At 49.6% G+C, this 25,013-nt stretch overlaps 1 protein-coding gene across 7 annotated transcripts in view; it reads left to right on the top strand.

Annotated features, from left to right (window-relative positions):
• LOC132499439 (homeobox protein Hox-C6) overlaps positions 1-4,722 on the top strand; it is a 64,348-nt gene extending 59,626 nt beyond the window's left edge. For 3 of the 7 annotated variants that reach the window (XM_060114090.1, XM_060114089.1, XM_060114088.1), the window contains exons 2-4: positions 2,186-2,302; positions 2,418-3,390; positions 3,884-4,722. In XM_060114090.1, the coding sequence (XP_059970073.1) occupies positions 2,952-3,390; positions 3,884-4,239 (795 nt within the window). In that variant the 5' untranslated portion in view covers positions 2,186-2,302; positions 2,418-2,951 and the 3' untranslated portion in view covers positions 4,240-4,722. Of the gene's footprint in view, positions 1-2,185; positions 2,303-2,417; positions 3,391-3,883 lie in introns of those variants that run through there. The other 4 variants (XM_060114096.1, XM_060114097.1, XM_060114087.1 and 1 more) reach the window with 2 other exon arrangements.
• Positions 4,723-25,013: the final 20,291 nt, after the last annotated feature.

The following is a 25,013-nucleotide window of genomic DNA, read 5'->3' as shown; positions in this document are numbered from 1 at the left end:
ACTTACACGTACTGGCCTGAAGTGGGTTTCCTGCTCCCGTTCCCTCGACCCACCTGCAGGAGCTCAGAATCCTAGGGAGTGGTGCTGTGAGATGTGCAATGCCTTGGGAAGGACTCCCTAATAAGCCCAAGAGGGTGAAGAGATGGAAGAAAAGCGAGCTGAGGTGGGGGCAGGGCAGCTAGAAGGTGAATGTGAGGACTGGGAGGAGGGGAGCCAGGTGGAGCAGAGATTATTCCCTGCCTGGATGAGGTGGGGCAGCCTGATCCAGGTGCAGGCCTAGAAGGGAGGATGGGGGTGGGGCTGGAAGGCTTTCTCCTTCAGCAGCCTTCCTCCCACCCTACCTGAGCTCTCAGGAGCTTTGCCTCTCCCCAAGCAGCAGTCTGGGGCTGGGTTCAGAATTTTTATGTAGATCAGCAGTCAGCAATGGTTTCCCTCTGCCACTTCCAACAACTTATAATTAACCTATCCCCCTCCCACCAATAATAAAACCCTCACGCACTCCAAATCACTGTCAACCAAGCAGCAGCCTTCCCCTTCTCACAGTCTCAAGTTCCTCTTCCAACCAAACCAGCCAGTCCTCACACGCAGAGGGTCCCGGACAGGAGTGGGCAGGAGTTCTCAACCAACTTTGGAAATCTGAGAACCTCTTCTAAGAGATGGTCAACCTCCAGGGAATTCCGGTTCTCTCACCCATCTGGTGGTAGGGGTCGGGCACTGACCTCTTGGGGAGAGGGTATCCAGGGACCCGCCCAAGCACTGGCTCTTGGTGAGCCTGGGGTGAGTGTGGGGGCCTTAAGCATTGCAGAAGGGAAGGCAGCCAGGGGCCCAGGCAGGGTGAATCAGTCTCTTTGGGCATCGGCTGTGGCCCAGCTCTCATTCCAGCCCTCAGGGTGAGCCCTAATTTGGAAGTGGGGACCCTCTCTGACATCCCAAAGGTGGTGCGAGACAGACTGGGAATCTCCCGCCTTCAGCCTCCCTCTCACAAGGGTTTTATTTTTTTCCCCTTTCCCCTTCCTCATTCCCTTAATTGCAGATGTTCTAATTAAACCCTCAAATAGTTGTTATGCCGTTTTAAAAGGTACTTATTCAAGTGTCAACCAGGCTGGGCTGGGAGGAGGCAGCGTAGGGCGGCGAATTAAAGGTAGATTGACTAATCACAGCGGCGATCATAATAATAAAATCAGAGGGGAAAAAAAATCACATTACGACTTTTCGTGGAAAGGAGGGAGCAGGCAGCCAGCGGCCGCCAGCCCTGCGCTGCCGCCGACACAAAGAGTGCGGGCGATTCCGCGAGACTGATTTATGACGTTTTACAGCCCTATAAAAGCTGTAGCGACGAGGCAAGCGCTTCTACCACCGCTGGCAGATTTAGTCTAATAAATAAAACATAAACAGTTAACTTTATGTGTCACTTTTATTGTTATCAAGTAAAATATAGCCGAGCCCCGGCAAGCTATGATTTTAAACTATAATTGTTATCAAGTGCAACAAGGGGACCCGGCTCCCTCCCTGGGCTCTCCCTTCTGCCACCCCCCTCAACTCTGAGTTATGGGATCAGTTAATTGGAATTGGTGTAAGATGTGGCCACCCCTAGCTGAGGGGGAGTGTGTCAGAAAGCAGCTCTTCCTTGCCCCCTCCCTCCTCCATGGCCCTGCCACCCCACCATCAGGGTATTCCTGTGGGTGGGTAGCAGAGAGAGGGGAGGGTGCAGGAACGGGCTGGAGACCCCCAAGGCCCACCCAGCATCCCCAGCTTCGTGAGCTCACCCTTCAGCTTTTGGAAGGCGGCCTGGAGCTGGCCCTTGAGGATGCGTGTTTACATGTAAACACATGTGTTACATGGATACAATCCCTGGCCGGAAGCAGGCTCTACAGACGAAGGCCTCCCCCTTAGCTAGCTCTGCCCTCTGTGGGGATGGAGAAAGAAGAGCTCCCTGGGCCTTGGCTGGGCACCATCCCAGGGCACTGGCCCCTGGCAGAGTGCTCTCCTCCCTGCTCCAGGTCCTGGGGAACCAGCCTTGGAGGCAGTTGTCAGAAAGCAGCAGGCCAGACGGAATGGAGAGTGGAAACGGCGGCCAGCAGGAGAGATCCTCTGCTCTGGGCTGGGAAGGGAGGGTTAGTGGGTACTCGGGGAGGGCAAGGCTTCTGAACTCTGCTTTTGCCAACCACTTCCTGTCTCTCTTCAGCGGGGGCTCAACCCCCAGACCTCCAGAAATGACGTCAGAATCATTTGCATCCCGCTGCCTCTACCTGCCCGGTCCAGCTGGGACCCTGCCTCGCCGGCCCCACGGCCAGAGGGTTGGGTGAGTGTGTATGGGGAAGGGGGCTGGACTCTGGTCTCCTTGGATGGGGGGCATCCCAGGCTCACCAGCTTCCTGGGCTCATCCTGGGCCTCTCCCCATCCAACCTCCACTCCAGTCCTCATTCAACTTCCTCTTCCTGCGAAAGAAGGGCGCTGCCACGGTGCCCTACACAGACTGAGACAGGATCGCCACGAATGGAGACATCTAGAAAAGCTCGGGAGCCGAAGACCGAGGGGCCCACCGGAGGCCCAAGGGGAGACCCTGGGAGGGGCTGAATCACAGCCTCCCGACAGCCCCCCAATGCCCAGGCTCTGGAAGGGAGCTGGGGGCTTCCCATCTCCTTTTGCAGGGGAGGGTTGTCAGTCGGCGGGGTGTGCATTGGGGGCACCGCAGCCCCTGCCAGCTAACCCCGCATCACCGCCACCCCCCCCCCCAGCACCACCACCACCACCACCACACACACAAAAAAAATTGGATACATTTTGAATAAAGCGATTCGGTTCCTTATCCGGGGACTGGGTTGCTCCGTGTGATTGGCCGGCGGAGTCACATGGTGAAAGTAACTTTACAGGGTCGCTAGCTAGTAGGAGGGCTTTATGGAGCAGAAAAACGACAAAGCGAGAAAAATTATTTTCCACTCCAGAAATTAATGATCATGAGCTCGTATTTGATGGACTCTAACTACATCGATCCGAAATTTCCTCCATGCGAAGAATATTCGCAAAATAGCTACATCCCTGAACACAGTCCGGAATATTACAGCCGGACCAGGGAATCGGGATTCCAGCATCACCACCAGGAGCTGTACCCACCACCGCCTCCGCGCCCTAGCTACCCTGAGCGCCAGTATAGCTGCACCAGTCTCCAGGGGCCGGGCAATTCGCGAGGCCACGGCCCGGCCCAGGCGGGCCACCACCACCCCGAGAAATCACAGCCGCTCTGCGAGCCGGCGCCTCTCTCAGGCGCCTCCGCCTCCCCGTCCCCAGCCCCGCCAGCCTGCAGCCAGCCAGCCCCTGACCATCCCTCCAGCGCCGCCAGCAAGCAACCCATAGTCTACCCATGGATGAAAAAAATCCACGTTAGCACGGGTAGGCAACTTTGCTTTTTGCTCTCCCCCTCCCTCCCCTCTTCCCCAGCGCTCCCCACCCTCCTCGGCCCCCTCCGGCCCCCGTCCTCCTTTCTCTCCTTCCCCCTCTCTCTCCAGGAGCGACTCTGGGTTAGCACAATTGAACTGGATTTACGAGCGAGAATGGGTAATTACATCCCCCATAAATTTTATGGCTTAGCTACTCTGGGCAGTCCGAGCCATGTGCTACGATCTGTTCTGTATGTGTGAAAACTATGCTCGCTTTCTAAGGGCGCATAAATAATTCAGTGTCGTTGCAATGAGGATTCCCCTCTTATTACACTACAAAGTCTCCAGCTCCCTTCAACTTCTTTATAACCCGTTTAGCTTGATGACTTTATTTCCACCACCCCCTCCTCCTGTTACAGCAGAGCTGAGGATGGGGTGAGGGTGGGGGGCGGGGAGCCTGCTGCCTTTGAACCCCACTATTTGCTTTCCCCCTCCCCCTCCCCCAGTGAACCCCAATTATAACGGAGGGGAACCCAAGCGCTCGAGGACAGCCTACACCCGGCAGCAAGTCCTGGAATTAGAGAAAGAGTTTCATTACAATCGCTACCTGACCCGAAGGAGAAGGATCGAGATCGCCCACTCGCTGTGCCTCTCTGAGAGGCAGATCAAAATCTGGTTCCAAAACCGTCGCATGAAATGGAAGAAGGACCACCGACTCCCCAACACCAAAGTCAGGTCAGCGCCCCCGGCCGGCGCTGCGCCCAGCACCCTCTCGGCAGCCACCCCGGGCACTTCTGAAGACCACTCCCAGAGCGCCACGCCACCGGAGCAGCAACGGGCAGAGGACATTACCAGGTTATAAAACATAACTCACACCCTGCCCCCACCCCAGGCCCCCATCCTCCCCTCACACACAAATTGACTCTTATTTATAGAATTTAATATATATATATATATATATAGGTTCTTTTCTGTCTTCCTCCCACCTTATCCCTTGTCATCTCCAAACAGACAAAACAGATAAACAAACAAGCCCCCTGCCCTTCTCTCCTTTCCACTGTTAAGGACCCTTTTAAGCATGTGATGTTGTCTTAGCATGGTACCTGCTGGGTTTTTTTTTTAAAGACCATTTTGGGGGGTTATTTATTTTTTAAGGAAAAAAAGCTGCAAAAATTACATATTGCAAGGTACGATGGTCTGGCTTAGGTGCGTTTCAGGGGAAATGAGGAAAAGAAAAAAGGAAAGAGATTTTTAAGCCAATTCTCCTCCTTCTTCTTTCTCCTCCTCCTCCTTCCCCGCTCTTTCCTTAGGCCTTTTGCATTGAAAATGCACCAGGGGAGGTTAGTGAGGGGGAAGTCATTTTAAGGAGAACAAAGCTATGAAGTTCTTTTGTATTATTGTTGGGGGGAGCTGGGAGGAGAGGGGGGGGAAGACAGCAGACAAAGCTAAATGCATCTGGAGAGCCTCTCAGAGCTGTTCAGTTTGAGGAGCCAAAAGAAAATAAAAATGAACTTTCAGTTCAGGGAGGCAGTCTATAGGTAGAATACCCCTCAGCCCCCCCATCGTGGTTATTGTGTTTTGGGACTGAATTTACTTGATTATTGTAAAACTTGCAATAAAGAATTTTAGTGTCGATGTGAAATGCCCCGTGATCAATAATAAACCAGTGGATGTGAATTAGTTTTACGTCAATGTCTGATGGTTTCTTTTTATCCCCCTCCTCCTTCTGACCTGGTATAACATCCCACCTTCTCTATATAGTTGCCGAAGTTTACTCTAAGCAAACACACAAATCTTAACTCTCAACTCCAGTTTCCCAAGGTCCTTAGAAGAACCAGCAAAAGGTTTGGGGCAGAGGATCTCAGGAGAGGATGTGGAAGATTTGGGCCAATTTCTCCCTGAGTCTGCAGAGGCCAGACTCTCCTGGGGGTACTTAGAGTAGAGCTGGGGTGGGGGGAGTGTCTCACTTTTCTAGAGTTAAGCACAGTGCCTTCTTTTGTCTATTTCCTTCTCCTCTCTTCTTTCTCTCTGATGAGTAGGCCTGCCTAATTTGCAGACTAGAAGGCAAGTTTAGGGAGTTGGGAGGAAGACGAGTTTTCATCTTTGGGAATAAGGGATTAAGGAAGATGCCTACTCAGCATGCCTGTTCTCCTTAAAAGAAGAAACATTTTGAGCTGGTGACTCTGAAGCAGCAAAGTGACCTGTCAGGATGGCTTCTCTGTTTGTTTAGACTTGGAAAGAAGGGTGAAGTGGAGGCCAGAGGCCTGGGAGGCCCCCCTTGCATGGGTAGGCCTCAAAGCCTGATTCCTAGAGATAATGAAGCACTTTTATTTTTTTCCCCCTAACTTTTATCATGGACCTGCCAGGTGTTGAGAAAAGACACAGGGAGAGGCAGGGACCACCCCTCTTCCTACAACTTCCCAGGTCCCCGCAGGGCTTGGGATAGGCAGAACAAGGCTGCCTGGTTGTAAAAAAATTTTTTTAATTGTTTCCTTAGGGGCTAAAACAAACAAACAAACAACAACAACAACAAAAAAAAACTGAGCTGGATTACCTGAATGATTAATTTAAGCCAAAGCCTCCAAAGAATGCTGGTCCTGGGGACCAGGCTCTGAGCAAGGCCTGCTCAAATTTTTGCTTGTTTTTTGGGAGAAGGTGAGGAGGTAGTTGGTGAGCTTCTCAGGCAGTTTAACCAAATTTCAGGATGGAGGGCTATCAGAAGTAGAAGAGAGAGGGAGAAGATATCTGGGGTAAGTAGGGGAGCCATGGATACCGCTGTCCTCTCTCCCCAAATTCTGGAGTGAAAGGCAACAGAAGAACCAAGTTATGAAAATCTATTTGGTGTGCTTTGGATTTATTTCCTCTTGAAGGACTTGCTGGCTGGTACTTTGTGTGTGTGTGTGTGTGTGTGTGTGTGTGTGTGTGTGTGTGTGTGTGTGTGTGTGTGTGTTGGGGGGAATCAGTCCTGTAGGTCTACTTTCTCCTCCCTCAATGGTGCCCTGGGGACAGCAAAACAAGCTGCCTACAGTGTGAGGAAGCAGGGCCAACAATTATCTGGAGTGATTTTATGTAATCAAGTGAATTAGGGGCCAAATCTGACTGTGGCTCCCATCATCTTGAGGCAATTGACTTTAGGGCAGGAAAAGGGGGTCTAGTTGTGCTTGGGGGAAGGGAAGGAAGGTCTGAGGGGTGGACCTGGGTGTCTTTCCAATCCTGTAAGGAAGCTAAGATGGAAAGAGAGGGGAAAATGGAAATTAAGATCCATAGTCCTTTCCTAACTTTGCTCATTTGGTTTCAGGGGAATTTATTCCCTGTCCTCCCTAAAGTGGAAGAGGTGAAAGCAAGGAGGGGAAAATTCACTCTCTTTTATGTCCTAAGCTTCTTCCTGAACTTGCTGAAGGGACGTGCTCTTGCTCCGGAAAAGCAGCATAAAAGGACTGGGACAGTTCTTTTATTTTTCCTTCTTTAGGGGCTTCTGTTTTTAATTCCTCTTCTCACACATGGTCACTCTGTCCTTCCTCTCTCTGTCCTTCTCGGTCTGAAAAGGGGAAACATCAGACATCCCTAGTTTGTAACAAATAAAACGAAATTAAACCCTCTTACATTTGATTTTTGGAAAATTTTGGCCTCTGGCCTTCCCTCCAGCGAGCTCCATTCTCTCCTCTTTCCCCAAAACTCTCCTTTGCCTTGGACCTGGCCACCTAGAATGGGATCAGGCTGGCGGGGAGGAGTGGGATGTCGGGTGTGGGGACCGACCTGGGCCGGGGGCCCCCAGCTCCAGCTGTCTTGGTCCACTGGATGCTGCTACAGCCTCACTGGGAAGCTGAGGGCCAGAGCTTTTATTGAAGTTGGGTTGAGCAGTGGGAAAAGGCTGGGGTGGCGGGGGCGGGAGGGGGGCAGGGGGGCGGCGGGGAGGACGCAGCCCAGGTTCACGGGGAGGACACAGCATTTTCTCTCCCATTGCCTTTATATTCGGCAGCGCCTCTGACCTCTCCCCCACCCCCATCTCCGACCCTCCCAAGCCAGCCCTTGCTCAGCCCCTGGTCTCCAGATAGGATGCCACTGCTTTTGTAGGGCTGGGGATTTCTTGCCCCGAGTAATGGGAGAGGCAAGGCGCATGAATGCCTGCTAGCGTATTGTGTGTCTCTCCAATGGCTAAGTAAAAAGAAGACGGGGTGAAAACGGCGACACCAGTCTTCCAAGGTCCTTCTCTCCAAGCACCAGGAGATTCCCCACAGGTCAAAAATCCCCTTGACATGTAAGTAGTTAGCACTGATCTGCTCTGGGGGTGAGAAGCACAGCAGTTTCAACTCTATCTCTGTTTGCGATTCAACTTTTATCTCAACTCCCGGTCTTGGGGAGGGAAGGCGGGAAATCCAATCAGGAGCGGAGGGCTTCTGCTTGGGAAGAATGGAGTTTCTGTGCAGAGTCGTGTACCTGAGGAGTGAAGAAACTTGGCTCAGAAAGGAGAGAGAGAGTCGAAAAAGTGAGCCTGGGGGGAAGGACTGGGCAACTTTGTTTCTCTAAGGGCCTCTCACTGCCACTTGTGTGAAGTTTCCTACAAAGTTTTCTCTGCAATCTGTACATCAGCTTTTTTTGAGCATGGACTGGGAGGATTGCAATCCAGAGACATTCCTGCTGTTAGATGTATGTATATATGTGTGTTTGGGGGTGTGCTAGGGAAGATAAACAATTAAGGGGTTCTCTGCAGCTTGGGGCCAGGGTACGCTCTGCTAGGCACAGTTTGTCTGCTTTTCTAAGATTAAAGAGACTGACTCTGAAGGGTGTCCTTGAGATGGAGGTTGCTATGATGGGGAGAAGCAGCGTGCTGGGGCAATTTCACCATCTTTTCCTCAGCTTTTGGCCCAGTCCTGGGGGAGCGTGGTTCACAAAGCCACTTCTCATGGTTTTCCACAGCTTCTATCTGGCACCCCACTTTTGGAGAGCTAATTCTTATGAAAGTGTTCCCCTTTCAAGAAATCCTTGTCTGACTTGGAAAAAGAGATGGAGGAACCCCCAACTCCAGCAGGCATCAGTGCCGAGGGAATATTTATTACCTCTCTGGATATCATTACCTAAGAATACAATTTTATGAACTTCCTAATCTGTTAGCTTGATTTATCTGGATGGGTAGGGGCCCAAAATAAACATTTGGGAGATTTACTAGAAAAAAAAAAGTCTTTGCCTGTAACCAATCTTTCTGATGGAACTGACCACCCTCCTCAGCCTGCTTTTTCTGCATCCCATTTAGCTAGCCCCATTTCAACTTTTCTCCTGCAGCGTGTGGCTGATTTGAGTGTCCGAGTTTTAGCTGCTTCTTGAGAATTAAAAATGGTAGGGTGCACTGTTTGAACCAGAGACCTGAAGGGCTCCCTCAGCCATCTTAAAATCTGTGCGGCTCCAGGAGTTCAGATCCCCTTTGGACTTGGGGAGCAGAGAGAAACCAAGGTCTGCTCACTGCCCCCCACGTCCAGGAGCCTCTTCTCAGGCTTGGCTCTCCCTCTATGCCTCGGGATTTTCCTGCTCTTCTCTCCGGTGTCAGCTCTGTAGCTTCTTTGAACACAGGATCCATCCAGAGGCCAAGCCCACAACCATGCAGGCAGGGGTAAGGTCCTCTGCAGCACTGTCTTCCAGCCTGCCGCTTCCTGCAGGCCCAGCTAGCTGATGAACTAGGAGGCAAGGGAGACAAGAATGGGTAGGGAGGGTCTCACAGTATGTTTGAGTGTAAATAGGGTTACATAGTCTAATAAATGGAAAGGGACTATTTTAAATTTCCAGTCCCCATCAGCAATTGCCAGATTCCCTAAGATGTAGGGTCCTGTAGGATCCGCGCTGCCAGCTGCCAGTGGTGATGGGCTATGGATCCAGCCCAGAGAAGTATCACCTCTACTCACTCCTTCTGACCTTCTCTTCCAGCATCAGAGATTGGGAGTGGGAAGTATATTTGAACTTCTGGGCGGAGAAACCCTAAATCACAGCGTATCTGAGGCACGGCCAAACAGCCCAACCCTAGGTTCCCCGCTCCTGGCCTCTGGCTTCCCAGGAAGCCGGGCGTAAGACAGCAGGGCACAGAGCAACTGCCTGCATTCGGGCCGGGGATGGGGACGGGGTGGTGGCGGGGAGTGGGGGTGGTCACAGCTCCCCTCTTCGCAGCGGCCAGGGTCTGGAAGATGGCGAAATGTGACCAGCGTGGTGCAAGGGCGAGATGCGAGAGCCCGGCGGCGGCCCAGCTCCTCCTCCGGGTTCCACGCCGCGTCCGCTCCGGGTGGGTGCGGTGTCGCCTTCAGCTGGGTCACGACCCCGGGCTCGCACGGAGGACAGTAGGGCGCGGGGCGGGGGCCTCGGGCTGCGTGGCTGGCCGAGCGGGTTCACTGCGCGGTGAACTCCGCTCCACCTCCGGGACTCGCCCTTTAGAGCCCAAGCTCCCTTTGCTTCCCCCTATTCCACCTTCCATTTTTTTCGTGGAAAATGGAGCGGACTCTCGATTGCTCCTCTACCGACCAACTCCCCACCGCCAAATAAGGAGATTTCATTTCCTGGAAATGAAAGGATAGTTTTCTCTGAGTTACAAGAGCAGGAAATGGGACCCTCTCAAGATTTCTGTGTGGAAGGACGGAGAGGAGAGATCTAGTTAGTAGTAAACATTCCCAAGCCGGGACTTGGTGACTGAAGAATCCCGGGTCATCAAACCTACAGTCTCCTCCATCAGGGGAGGTCCTCCCCCCACCTCCACCCCAAATCCTAGGGCGAATTGCCTCCCTCTTCCCCTGGCCTTTGTCTCCGGATGTCAGGTTAGGATTAGGGCTCTTACGAAAGGGGGCGGCACCTTCTCCAATCTGATGGACGGGGACAGGGCTGGGTTATCCATGGGAGTGTGGGAATGAGTCACTTGGGAGATGTCCCCCAACCAGTTTGTTCTTGTTCTGAGGTGTTGCCCCCCTCCGCCGATTGCCTGGCTCCTGTCTGTGACTCTGTCCCTTTGGGCGGTAACCCAGTATTTGTAACTTTGTACATGTGGAGTCTTTCCACTCAGCTGGAACAGACCTCGGTAATTAAGGTTATAGAACAGGGGTTGAGTTCTAGCTGGAGGAAAGGAAAGGAATATTCCCCATGTGCATTTGCTCCTGCCTTTAGCTGCCCTTCTCCAGCCCCCCACCTCACCCTTATCCTGCCTGATCGGACTCAGAGGTGAGATGGGGAGATGCGTGGGCCTCCCAGATGGAATCCTCTCTTCTTGGACTCAGTCTCTCTGACGATTTTGAACCATTTTGGAATGTGACTGCCTCCAGCTCCGTCTGTCTGTCTTTGCTCAGCAGTTTCAAGGAAGCCTTGCATTACTGCTGCTTTTTGTGCTCCGTATTTCCTCGAATTCTTGCTCCTCTGCCCTGTCAGCTCCCAATAATCTGCCGGGACAATCCCCAGCCCCAGTGCTCCTCCTCAAACTCCCCTCCAACTGAGAAAGCAGAAGAGGAACCAAAAGGTAGGGGCGACAACCTGGGAGGCACAGCTGAGGTTCAAAGGTTCCTGCCTGAGCCTCCAGTCCAGGTCACTTCGGGGGCCCATCTGACCACTCCAGAGTGGCCCCTCGGCCAGCAGCAAATAGAACAAGGTTTTATAGCCCGGGGCAGATGTTGGTTTAGCCTTCTCACCCAGACTGCCCTTTATCTCTCCACCAAAGAGGCTCCAACCTCCACTATACCTTTGTTCTCTTTCCTTTTCCCCCTCCTCCCCCTCGTCTTCCTCCGTTTGATCCTGCCTTTCCCCCTCAAATTATTTCTTTAGATCTGGAAGCATCTGTTCCTGACTGCCCCTCCCCCGCACCTCGTTCCCTCTTCCCCCCTCCCTCCCCCTCTAGCAGTCAAAGAAGCCCCCAAATGGAGGGCCTCTGGCCTCTCGTCTATTCTGCTACCCCAGAGCCCAGAGACCTTTGAGGCCAAACCTTGAGACCCCTCCCCAACCCCCAGTCCCTTTCATTTCATTCTTCCAGCTGGACAGGGTCCTGGAATTGCACAATTTGAGTCTTGGCCCCCAGGGACCAGTCTCTCCTCTCACTGGGATAGTTACCCATTAAATTCAGGTAAAAGCGGGGAATCTGAGGTCGAAGGGTTTGGTGCTGAATTATTTAGATTATTGCCCCAGTTCTCTGCTGGGCTTTTTTGGGCTCCAGATTTTGAACATACCTTCATATTCTGACCATAGAGGGGAGATGGCCTTTTCTAACCTCTCTACCTGGTCATTCTTTATCACCCTCTCCTGCCCCTTCCTTTGGTTGCAAAGTCATTTTCTGAGAAATTAGAATTTCCCTCAATCCCCCCCAGAATTCTGTAACCTAACCGAGGAGGCCAAGGCAGTGTCCACACTGTACACATTGGAGGGTCTCTTTTCTCTGTCTTCCAAAAAATAAAAAAGAAACCAAAATAAGACTCCCTCACATCCTCCTTCTCTCCACTCATATCTAGGAATATATGGTCTCCAAAGCTTGATGGAGAGGGTGGTAAACTTAATGAGGGTGAACAAGAGCCTGCCTTATCCTCTTACTCCAGCTGGGTCTCCGTCCGGATCATTCAGGCCCAAGACTCTTGAACTCTGTCCGGTAGACCTGTCTCTAGCAAGAACCCACCTTATATTCCAGAGCACCAGACTGGAATAATCCTGAGGTCCTGGCCCTAGTGCCCACAGTTGAAAACTGGTAGAAAAGAGTAAATCCTCCTCCCTCCCTTCCCTCCAGCTTTGTCCTGAGATTCAGCCCTGCCTGGGATCCTGCCCCTCTTCTCTCCTTGAAGACCAGTGGTTGGCCAGGAGCCCCAGATTCATGCTCCCCCATTGCTCTGCCACTCAGTTTCCATGACAATGAGCGGCAACTGAACTACCAACCCACCCCTGACTGGTTGGGTAGACCTAGACCAGCTAAGGTGTTCTCTGGGGGAACCCGATCTAAGAAAGATACAGGAGACGGGCGCTCGTATTTTGTTGTGGCAGCTTTGCTAATTAGTCAGGATGGAAGAGAGAAAACTGGGGAGAGAGTTCCTCCCTGCAATCTATAACTTCACACAGTCCTTTCTGTCTGCGTACGTGTTTACCTAGAGGTACACCCTCAAAACGCGCATGAGGCAAGGACCTTAACACATTCATTTCTTCTGTTCATATATGCATGGGAGGTGAATTTGCTGAAGGCGTGCGTGTGTGTGTGTGTGTGTGTGTGTGTAGGCTATGAGTGACAGAGAATAACATCCCAAGTAGAGCACCTATGAAGTAGGTGTTTTGACTTATCACTCATATCACTGGTGACAGAGGCTTTTGCTGTCCCCTATTCCCCATATACTGCTTTAAAAGGCCTGCCCGTTTGCTGAAGGCCATGTGGCCTGAGGGGTCACTCTTGATCCTACAACTTGGCTCCATAGGCCTGGGGTGGCTATATAAAGAAGGAGGCAGAGGGGTCAGAGGCATCTGGAAGATCAGATTCCTCGCTTAATACTCTCACTTACCTGTCAAAGTTAAATCAAATCCACAAACATTTATCCAACCCTCCAATCCTCACTATTCTGCCCATAGGCGGGACCTGGGAAACCACCACCACTGCCACACAGCAGCAGCAACTGCAGAGTAACTACCTCCTACCAGTGTTCTTAATTGCCTTGGGATTAAGTGGATTAATGTATGAAAAGCACTTAGATGAGTGCTTGGCATACAGTAAGCTTTCAGTAAAAGTGCTATCTATTATTATTTTTAACAATAATAGGCATTTTCTTAAGTGTTTACTATGTACCAGGCACTGTGCTAAATTGATTTCATTCGAGCCTTACAATAACACTGCAAGGAAGTTGTTATATCCCCATTTTACACAAGGGGAAGCTGAGTGAGGCCCAGGTAGCTACTGATATGCCCCACTGGCAGAACCAGGACTCCAGTCAGACTTGCCTGACCCGAGAGTGGGCACTCTGAACCAATTCTTTGCTCATAATGGACTTGGCACTGGCTGTTAGTATGGGACTGAGTTAGGCAGGGAGCGCTGCTGAGGGTGTAGGGACAGCACCCGCCTGAGGGCGAGCAGAACCTAACCTGGTTTTGCTAACTTGGCTTGGTCTTGCCTTAACAGGTTCTTGTCTTCATCAACAACAGACTCTGACCCAGTGGTTCACAAACTTTTTGGTCTTGGGACCCCTTTACACTCTTAAAAATTATTAGAATCTCAAAGAGCTCTTTTTATGTGGGTTATACCTATCAATATTTACCTTACTAGAAATGAAAACTGGAATTTTAAAAGTCTTTTAAAACAACGATAAATCTATTATGTTATCATAACTAACTTTTTATGAAAAAATAGCATTTAGTGAGAAGAATGTCACTGTTTTACATTTAAGCATATCTTTTAAATGTCTAGCTTAGTAGAAGATGACTGGATTCTTATATCTGTTTCGGCATTCAATTTGTTGTGATATATTGTTTGTTTGAAGTATATGAAGTACATAGCCTCATGCAGATACATATTGGGAGAGAAAGGACTTCACAGAGCTCCTGAAAGGGTCTTTGGAACCCCCAGGGATCCTTGGACCACACTTTAAGAACCACTGATCTAACCAACTGAGACAACCAGCAGAACTCACTTCATGATAACCTTATTGGACACCTTTTTAGCTCTTTAATGGTGCTTCTAACTCCAAGACTCATCATCATTTCACTAGTCCATGCTGTATTTGAATTGTGTTATCTTAGGCAAGTTACTCAATTTTTCTATCCCATAGATTAAATTAGAAAGATAGATGATAGATAGATGATAGATAGATAGATAGATATGCATACATACAAATATTTATGTGCTATGTATGTTATCAGTGCATATTCATTATTTTATTGTGAATATGTAGAGTAAAATATATATTTATAGATAAAATAGTTTTTATGTTTAGCATAGTTTGACATGGGCAGCTTAGCTATTCATGTCAATCTTGTTTTTCCAAAGGGGAAACTGAGCCAAAGAGGAGTGATGTGACTTGCTGAAGATGAAATGCTCAGCAAGTGGTGGACAGGAGACCAGAACTCCTGTCCTCTGACTCCAACACTTGTGCTCACCTACTCAGGATCCCTCCCTCTGAAGACGTGGCTGCGTAACATGCACATGAAGGTGGCTGGGTGCCATGCACTGTTTATGGAAGTACATGTGGTGGTTTTATTTATCTGAACATATCTATGTATGAGAGGAAAAAAAATATCTTGTATCCCTGCATGTGAAGTTGCAGCTTTATTGAGAGGTACAAGGCACCAGCTTACCAATGTTTTCCCTTCCTCACCAAACTCTCTGTGTCTGTGGTCTTGGTCTTGATCTGTCTAATTTCAGGGACATTTCTTCCTTCCAAGTCCCCTGTTTGTACATTCTCACCGGGGGTATGTAGATAGCCCAGTTCACATGAGCACACAGAACAGGCACACCTGGAAGTAACAATCTGATCCCCGTCTTCTTTTTTTTTCCTGGACATCACGTGCAACATACGTTTTCAAAATAAGTGATCTACACGTGTACAACTAAGGGAAGGATAGCTGTGTGAACTGAGATGTGTACGTGTCTCTGCAGATGCAAATGTGGAACCCTTGGGTGTCCATATACTTGTCTAGGTAAGCACCATGCAAAGGTATGAGCAACTGAACCTCAGTAATTTCATTAATCTGATAGAAATTTATTCACAAATTCTATATTTTACGACTGCATAAGGCTCATGTTTATGCACGGTCCAATGAGAAGAACCCTGGGTGGGAAGCAGGCTGCCGGAATTCTAGTCAGAGATTTCTGCTCCCAGTTACCTTAAACAAATCACTTACCCAGTGAAGGCCCTCCACTTCCTCATCCATTCAATGGGGGGAAATAATTAGAGTTTCAGCTACATCTCCAGATGGAGAGTGTAGTGGGGAAAGAATAAGAGATGCCTGCATGAATGTGATTCTTTTCTACTACGGAAAAATCTAAACAGAATCATAGAGAGAATAATATAGTCAAACACTCATGTACCCATCACCTCACTTTAACAATGATCAACCCACAGCCAATCTAGTTTCACCTAGATTGAACCTAACACTACCTCATATACCTTGAAGCAAATCCCAGACATCATATCATTTCTTCTGTGAACAATTCAATAAATACCTCTAAAAGGTAAAGAGATTTTCTACAACCTAACTACAATATGATTATCATACCAACCTAAAAAATTTCAGCAAAGGGGCTTCCCTGGTGGCGCAGTGGTTGAGAGTCCGCCTGCCGGTGCAGGGGACACGGGTTTGTGCCCCGGTCTGGGCAGATCCCACATCCCACATGCCACGGAGCAGCTGGGCCCGTAAGCCATGGCCGCTGAGCCTGCGCGTCTGGAGTCTGTGCTCCGCAAGGGGAGAGGCCACAACAGTGAGAGGCCCGCATACGGCCAAAAAAAAAAAAAAAAAAAATTCAACAAAAATTTTTTTAGCTTTTAAAGCATGAAAAAGTTCTAAAAAATGCAGAACGGCTGACTTCCTTGTGCCTCATGCTCAGCACTGATGAATATCAGAAAGGGAAAATGAGGAGAATGGGGAGGAAAGGATGAAGTTTCCTTTTGTATCTCCCTCTTAAAATCCCAGTGCACCTCCAGAAACTCCCCTCTACTCATTAGGTCCATTAAAAATGGACTGAGAGGGGACCCTGGAGGTCTAGATGTGCTGGAGGCAGCCAGAAGGGGCCCTTGGAAGGTGCTGCAGACTTCATCGTGGAAGAAAATAGTTGTTGAGCCAGAGGAATCTGAGCAGAGGGCCTGCCCAACCATTCTCCAGCATCAGATTTCACCTTTGGCTTGCCAGGCATTTGAGAGATGTCTGAAGTCTCATTGGAGTCATTGATCTCCAAAGACATGCAGATACATGTAATAGCATCCTCATACAGAAACCCAAAAAGATATGCACAGAGGCACAGGCAAATCCACCCGTTCATATACAGGTCATGTACAAACACATGCAAACATTCAGAGACAGATGCAAATGTACAAGTAGATGCAAACTCAGGCATGTGGGAAAACACAGAGACACAAACCCAAACACTCTGACATATGTGAATATACAGGGATACAAAAACATGCAAGTCCTGGAAGAAAAATACAAAAACACAAATACAAAAACCCAGAGGCATGCAAATGCTTGTTGGGCCATTTTTACTCATGAGCAGCTAACATGGTCAAGCCCCATTCTAGCTGGCTCCTTCCCTCTCATCCTATCAACTGGGCCAAATATTGGCCAAAGCTACAATCTGAGTCACATTCATGCACATATGTGCCTAAGAGAAGTCATTCCAAGGTCTTCCCACTGCTCCTGCCAGCACAAGTTTTCTATCTCTCAGTCCTCTCTCTCCCAGAAAGACAAGACTAAGAGTAGAGTGGCATGGTATGTATGTGTGCATGTGTCCATACGAACACGTTTCTTTGTCCTAATAAGTCAGCTTGGTGAGAAGGGGAAGGATGCTGGTCATGTACAGACTGCAAGTCACCTCAGGCTGACAAGGGAACATTGCTTTGCCTACACTGTACCACAGCTGTAGGTTAGACTGATTTTTCACTGAATTGATTGACCCAAGTGGGTGTTTTGGCATCTTATAGACATGACCTGAGAGTGCTTTCTCTGGGCCTGAGTGAGGCTGTCAGTTGTCTGGGTTTGATTTTTTTGAGTGAACTTACCAATCAATTCAAAGAATAACAGCGATGGAACTGAGTAGACCAGGTGGTTGACTAGGCCTCACATGGCCACAGAGTGATTCTAAGTCAAAAACAATGGGTGAGATCTGACAGTTTAAAAACAAGGTCCATCAGTTAAGCAGAGATAAACCAGTGGGGCTGTGTGGCACTGTGCTCAGCAAAACTAGTTAACGGACTAAAATGTTCTCATTTCAACCAATTTTTGCAAGATGCACCAGCAGCACCTGAGAGTCAGGGAACCCAAATGTTGTGTGCATTGAAAGTTGGATCTACACTGGCATTTAGGAGAAGAAAGGGCTGTGTTCGTGGCTGTACATTTGGAAGAATAAAGTTGTGATGCAAGGCTGTGTGTTTGATTTCATGAGTGCCTCTATCTGGAGCTGTGTCTACTTACAATTAACATCACTGGTAAGATAGTAAAAGTTGTGTAGTGTAACCGGGGATTTCCTTTAGTATGGAATCACAGAATGTTAGGTATTGAAGAGACCTTGGAGACAGACCACCAAACACTGGGAAAAGGAAGTTTCTAACCAGAATCTTTGGCCTGGAAGGAACCCTGTGAGGTTAACTTGACCGTCTCAGGGGGATGAGAACTTACCTGGTGTGTTCAGAGAACACAGGTGCCTGACAACTTTCATGACTGGCAAATTCTTTCTTATGTATACTCGGCATTCCTCATGGTAAGCTCAAGCCTCTTCCCTTGCCTCCAGTCCTCAGAATTGGACAATAAGAGAGTTTTGTTTTGTTTTGTTTTGTTTTGCCTTTGGAGCTTGAGGAAGGCTTGACAACATATTAAGGAAAACTTTCTGTTCAAGACAGGCTCTTTCCTTACCTGAGGCTGGAGGTAGGATGTGAGAGGCAAAAAAAGGTGTGCTTACCCCCTTGCTCTTTGCCCTGAGACCTTCAACCCCTCTCCAGGTCTTGACCAGCTCTAGGGAGTGGATTGAGGTGAGCTGACATGTCATGTGGCACAGAAACAGGTCTTCCCTGCTTATTAGAGAGGTCCTCTAATTTCACAGAAATCACAGGTGGGCTCCAGTGGGATTGTGGAGCATGGTGTGGGTATAAGGCATGTGCCAAAAAAGTGGCCATAACCAGGCAAGAGAGTCCACATTAACATGATGGTTGGTGCCTGTGTTCTCTGCCATGGAAAGCAAGCTCAGATCCTGGGTTTTGGAGGAAGAAGTTCCAAAAGTATTTAGCTGAAATGCAAAGCGGGCCAGTTGCAGTATGACGCTGGGAAGGATACTGGTTTGGGGAGTAGAATACCTGGGTTCTGGTCTCTGTCTGAGCCTCAGTTTCCCTTCCTTTACAGTGAAGTGGTTCGATTAGGTTATCACAAAGATCCTTCCAGCTCTGAGACTCTAAGCAAAAACTAGAGGATGCTGTGGGGCGGGGAAGGAATACTCTTTGTAGCAAATCAAATGATGGACTATGTGTCTCTGTGAACCAAAGCAGGCACAGAAAACTCTCCATCTTCATTCCAGACGTGGTGGGGGTTGGAGGAGTGGGGTGTTAGCTGTGGTGTCTCCTCATTTGAGGACTCAACCTTTCCTATAGGGCCCCTGCAGACACACCATGGGGAGCTGTCTCCCTTAAGGACTCTGCCCCTGAGGGGAGGGAGGCCAAGACAAGATGGGGCAGGACCATGGGGAGGGCGTCTGCAGGATGCCAGCAGCCAGGTAAAAAGGGAGAAATCCGCCCACCCTCTGCTTAGTTTCAAATATCAGAATAAAGGGATCCAATTTTAAAGCTTTCAACTGAAGTTAATGGATAATGAGATGCAGAATCAGTCTTATGCAGTGATGCAGTTTAAAGCCCCTGGGAAGGCTCTGTTTTCCCCCTCCCCAATTATCCTGCTGCTGAAATGCCTTAAGTTCCACCATTAGGGCGCATGGTGTTAAGTGCAGTCCTCTGCACATCATCACATCCTTTAAAATACAAAAGCACCGCTGGGATACTTTATCAAACAAGGATAGAATCAGAAAAGTAGTGCTTAGGGGGGATGCTCAGGGAGACGAGGGGCTCTGAAGATTAATCTCTAGATACTTCTCAGTTTCACGTTGGCTAAGCCTTAGGGGAAAACTAGACTCTGCCTGGGGAAGTGGGAACTCAAGGACTCCCCTAGAAACCAGGTGCCTGAACTCTGGGTATATTTCCAGTCTTGGGAAAGGGCTGACTCTAAGTGGGGAGGCTAGTCATCATGCTGAAAAAATCACAGAGGCTGCCAGGAAAGCTGAATTCAGGGGGATGAAAATTCTGAGTGTACATGCACTTGGATCGGCCAGCGTAGAAGTGCCTTGTGGAGCTGCCTCTGTGTGTCCAGAGGATGTAAAACTATTTCAGAAAAAAAATTTTTTCCTTTCCATGGTTATCTTCAGTTTATTTAACCCAGGAGGCATGATTTGGAACTGTTAAGACCTAGCAGACGGGGAAATACACGGCCAGGGTTCAAACCTGGCTCAGCGACCTTGGGCAGGTGACTTAACCTTTCTGAGATCACATTTCTTCATCAAATTCAGTATAAAGCACCTGGCATATAGTAATCCTCTATAAATGGCAGCTATTATAGTCACGAGTATTGAGAGGGCTTCATGACCCTACCCATGAATTGGAACTGAGTCACGGAATGAATAATCACCATATTCTGAACAAATCAGAAGCCCAAACCCTGATAATTCATGCATAATCTTCTCACCTGAATGGAATCCAGTCTTTTTCCAACTTAATTTGACCTCTCAGAAACTGGTGATAAAAGAGGAAGAGGGGCTTCCCTAGTGGCGCAGTGGTTGAGAGTCCGCCTGCCGATGCAGGGGACACGGGTTCGTGCCCCTGTCCAGGAAGATCCCACATGCCGCAGAGCGGCTGGGCCCGTGAGCCATGGCCGCTGAGCCTGCGCGTCCAGAGCCTGTGCTCCACAACGGGAGAGGCCACAACAGTGAGAGGCCCGCGTACCGCAAAAAAAAAAAAAAAAAAAAAAAAAAAAAAAGGAAGAAAGAGTTCTGGACCCCTCAAAGCAGCCTGGAAACCTTAGGTTTGGGACAAAAATGGTCTTCCCCACAGACAGGATGGGTGGCTGCCTTCATGATATGGTTTAAGAAAAATCATATACCACCCTCACACAAATCTATACCATGCCACTTGCCATGGATCCGAAGTTCCATCATTATAGCTATTTCTTTCCACCTGGGCAATGGTCCCTGCAGATCCCTACCAAAAAGCACACAATTTCCTGGGAGAATGTACATGTGAACACATTAGTTAAGGTTTCCTAATCTGGCAATCTGGATTTTACCCAGTGGATACTGGGCTGGGACTCAGGACGAGTAAGTCTTGATAGAACTGGGGATATGGAAAGGCCAGAGGGATACAGTGGAAAGTGTGGGCAGCAGAAAGACATGAGGACTAGAAAAAGAAGAAAAGACACCAAATGGGCTATGGGACCTGCTGAGAATGTCAACTATGCCACCTACGGTTTAGAGAGGCTAAGAAGTAGATGCAATTCTGACTTTTCCAGTTCACCTTGATATTGACTTTACCTGGCTCTTGCACCCTCCAGCCCAGACTGGCTTCTTTCCAGGAGCAATTCTGTACTTGGGCAGAGAGGTGGAGGGCTGGCCTCAGCATCCTGGTGGTCTGAGCAGCAACACCCAGGATCTCAATGACTGGCCAAGCAGCTCTGTCTCTGACCAACACTACTATGACAGCAGCTTCAGTCCCCCACCCTGGACTGGGGCTGAGGAATAAGTGTACTCTGGAGTGTACTCTGCAGATCACTGGGACTCCAGGGGGCCTTTTAGATGGTCCAAGCTTCTGGGGCTACCCAGAATCTGTCATCCAAAAACATGTCTGGTTTTCATTTTAATTATAATCTCTGAGAAGATAGGAATTTACATTTAAAAGTACAAAGAAATATTTTAAAAAGTATAACCACTGTCATGGTTATTTACTCAGGAAAAAATATGTGTATGAATATGTATGTACGGGTAAATTTATATACATATGCGTATAGACACACAAACACACATATGTCTTCCTTCTTTCCTTCTTTCCCTCCTCCCTTCTCTCCTCCTTTTCTTTCCATTGCCAAAAGAGGCCAATAGATGTGTGGGGCCTGGCATCTCCGAGGTCTGGCCTGAACAGTTTGAAGGCCACTGATGTTGTTACATTTGTAGGACGGGCCACCCGTCTACACTTGATTCCGATGTTTTGGCATCATGGCATCAAGTACCCTCTCTTACCCGGTCTGCCTGGGAACCCTGTGCAGGCAGTTTCTGCCCCCAAAGAGCCATCAGAGAAGTTGAGAATTTGGTTCCTCCCACATTATCCTAGATACTGCTGTGATGTCAGGGAAACAATATTAATACCTACAACTCTCTGGGCCTCAGCTACTCCCCTCCCCGGCCTTTCCTCCTCCTAATTATGGGGAAACTTCCCTAACAGGGATGGAAACATCTGGGAATGGGAGAGGAGAATTGGGACTGGGAAGACTGCTAAGCAGGTGTAAAACACCGGGAGGAGTTCTGTAAATGCTCCATCTCTGAGAGGGTGGCTTTGTGGATGGGAGGAGGAGAAGGAGCTGAAGGGTGGTAATTAGCTTATTATTGTCTCCCCTGGGTGTTGTGAGACTTCCTTAGGAGACACTTGTGAAAAAGCTGAGGGAAGACAATAAATACACATCTAATGATATGCTAAATAAATTATTATTGTTATTATTATGACTGTTATTATAGCAATTGCAACTTGCTCCTGGCATACAAGTTTCCACTAGAGATGGGAATTGGTCCCCTTATAGCCAGGTCTCCACTGCTGCCAAGATGCCCCCAGACCCCCCCACCATCAGGAATTCGTGGAGTAATTGGGCAGTGGAGACCACGCTTCAGTTAACAGCCACTTGCCCGGTTTCTGCAGGGGAGCAGATAAGGAGCTCAGCAGAAACGTGTAAGGCCTCTGCCTGGTACCTCTGCTCATGAAGGAAAGCAGGAAAAGCGCTTTGCCAAGAAAGGCAGGGCTTATACCTGGGGAGGACTCAGTGAGGGCAAAAAGCAGACCACAAGGGATGGGTCACAGAAATAAAGGGTAAATAAATATATAAATTACGGACACCCAACCCAGAGATCCCAGGCTTCCCAGCCCCATATAATCCCGGCAACTGTCCACACTGTGTACGTGATTGGCTGGGGACAGAGCAGATTGTTTTTAACAGCCTCTCAAAGGGGTCTGGTACCCAGAAACAGCTAAGAGCCATTCCAGCCCAGGTAAAGGGACCCAACCTCTCCAGGCTCAACAGCATATGGCCAGCATCTCTTCATTTCCTGCCTTTTGGCCAAAGACAATTGTTATTTGAACCCTGCAGGTTCTGCGGGTTACAGCAAACCACCTCCACCTCCTGGCCCCAGCCCAGATACCTGCCCAGAGTCCAGCTACCTGCCCAGAGTCCAGCTTAGGCAAACTATGCAAATGCAGGCCCGTCAGTTCTCTGTCTGCATTTCCATAGGGAAAGCATCCACCAACCGGGTGGGCATTAGGTGTTGCAGGGTGGTGGTGGGGTGGGCGGGGGCGGTGGGGACTGGTTATCTGCAGAGGAAACTGTCAAAGGCTGGGGGACTAGAAATGAGATTCCAGGTTTAACTTGGGCCCCCTCTCCAGACCTCAGTCCCTCACCCAGACACCGGGCAGATGGCCTCTAAGGGTCCTTAGGAGAAAAAGGAACCAAATTTGGGAGGGTTCTCCCTGCTTCAAGCCTTGATGGGATCCTGCAGACCTGGACCCTCGCTAGATGGGGAAGCTCTGAACTTGCCTATCTCACCTCATGCCAGGGATTGCCTGTCCCCAAACTCCCAGAAGGAACTATTCTGCAGGGACCAAAGCAAGAGGGAATTAGGACAATTAAGAAATAACTATATGAAACAACCTGAGCAGGGGGTATGACTGGATCAGAAAATTTGTGAGCCCTTTTACAGTTAAAAAAAATTTTTAAACATTAATTCTGATCAGTTTGGTAGCATCCCTGGGGCAGGGCTGAGGCATAGAGGTGTTTCCTCAGCAGGGCTAACTGCCTCCACTGATTTGTTTCATTTGTATATATATATATATTTTTTTGCTGTACGCGGGCCTCTCACTGCTGTGGCCTCTCCCGTTGCGGAGCACAGGCTCCGGACGCACAGGCTCCGCGGCCATGGCTCGCGGGCCCAGCCGCTCCGCGGCATGTGGGATCTTCCGGGATCGGGGCACGAACCCGTGTCCCCTGCATCGGCAGGCGGACTCTCAACCACTGCGCCACCAGGGAAGCCCCATTTGTATATTTTTTAATGGATCAAGTTGGGGTTCCTCTTTGGGCCCCTCAGGCCCACTGGCAGCTCCATCCTAGCCCAGGTCTCAACTCTGGTTTAGTTTTAATATATTTGGGGGTCTGGGGAACCAGGAGACTGAGGGTGGGGGGCAGAGCCTGCCTTGCCCCCTCCCCCATTTCCTGGCTCCAGGCGCCTCACTCCACCCCCTAATCCCCCATCTCAGGGCTCAAGCTACCATCTTGCCCTGGCACTAACCACTGGCCCCACCAGAGCCCACTGCAGCCAGTGACCACGTGATCCCCCAGCCCGGCTCCAGCCTGGACACTCGGATGCCCTAGTCTGTGGCCAGTGGTCAGGGAGGGTGAGACTCCCTCTGCCAAAAGCTTTTGAATTGATTGCCATTCAGTTTACTGCAACAAGGAGTCATATGTATTGGATGACCCCTCTGTGACAGGCAGCAGAGAGAGTCCCTGCTCTGGAGCTCCATTCCAGTGGGCAGGGGTGGGAGGCTGGCTCTTGGCTTTTAACCCCAGCAAGGGGTCTCCACTCCCTTCCCAGCATACTAAAGATCTTGGAAGCCCTGCTGGCCACTAAAACTAAGCGGGGAAACGCCTTCATGCAAACCATTCAGCAAAGATGCCTGTGACTCTCCAGTTAAAAAAAATGAAGTGGGCTTGAGGGTGTCTTTTTCCCAGGGGATGGTTGGTACAGGAGAAGAATTGTGGAGCCTGGGCTCAGCGGCACCTGGAAGGGGGCTGGCAGGAGAGCCATGTGGATGTGAGTAGGAGAAGTGAGGGACAGAGGTTCAGGTCCCTGCTCATTAAGGTCAAATTCTCCCTATAAAGGCCGAAGGCAGGGTTATTAGGGAGCTGGAGGGGCCCCTTGAAACCCCAATTTGGGAAGCAACAGAGAAGAAGTGGTCCAATGGAGCAGAATTAGGCCCCTGAAGCCCAGGCCTCAGAGAAGGGGGGGTGAGGAAGACCTTCCCAAACTCCTATCAGAATAGGCCCAATACTGGAAAATTCATCCCTCAGTCCACCAGGGTCCCCAGGGGCACAGCAGACCCAGGCTAAAGCAAGCTTTACTGGGTCACATTACCTCGATTTTCTGGCCATATTACCAGAGAACAGAAGTGGCAAAAGTGCACCCCACTTCCTGCCCTGTCCCTCCTATATTTCTTCATCGCTAAAGCCTACTCTTTGAGACCGCAAAATTAGGGTTCAAGAGAAATGCACCAGGATTGCGAGAGGGGTTGGGCGGTAGCCGATCTTTGGTGCATTAAAAGCCAAACCGAAGGCCCTTTAAGGCCTTCTCCCTCCCTCCCTCGGTGGAGAGTATCTCTGGGTGGTAGGACAGTTCAATGCTTCCCCTTCCTTAAGACCCATGCCCGCCTGCGCCAGTCCCTCACAAAGCTGGCTCCGCTTTCAGTGGGTGCCCGCTGTTTACCTCTTTCCTCCCTAACTATCTGTGCCGAGCCCTCATCTCCTTCCTTTTGCCTCCTCTCCTGGAGGCTTCCTACGCTCTGTTTACCCTCTTGTAACTCCATCCTCCATAAGTAAAGAATTCTGGTAGCTGGTTTCCTTGTTGGCCAGATACAGCCTCTCCGTTGGCCCTGTGGAAACATTTCCGTGAACAAGTCT

This window comes from Mesoplodon densirostris, chromosome 11 (genome assembly GCF_025265405.1).
Source record: "Mesoplodon densirostris isolate mMesDen1 chromosome 11, mMesDen1 primary haplotype, whole genome shotgun sequence".
Taxonomy (NCBI): domain Eukaryota; kingdom Metazoa; phylum Chordata; class Mammalia; order Artiodactyla; family Ziphiidae; genus Mesoplodon; species Mesoplodon densirostris.
This window is presented reverse-complemented; position numbering and strand designations above follow the sequence as displayed.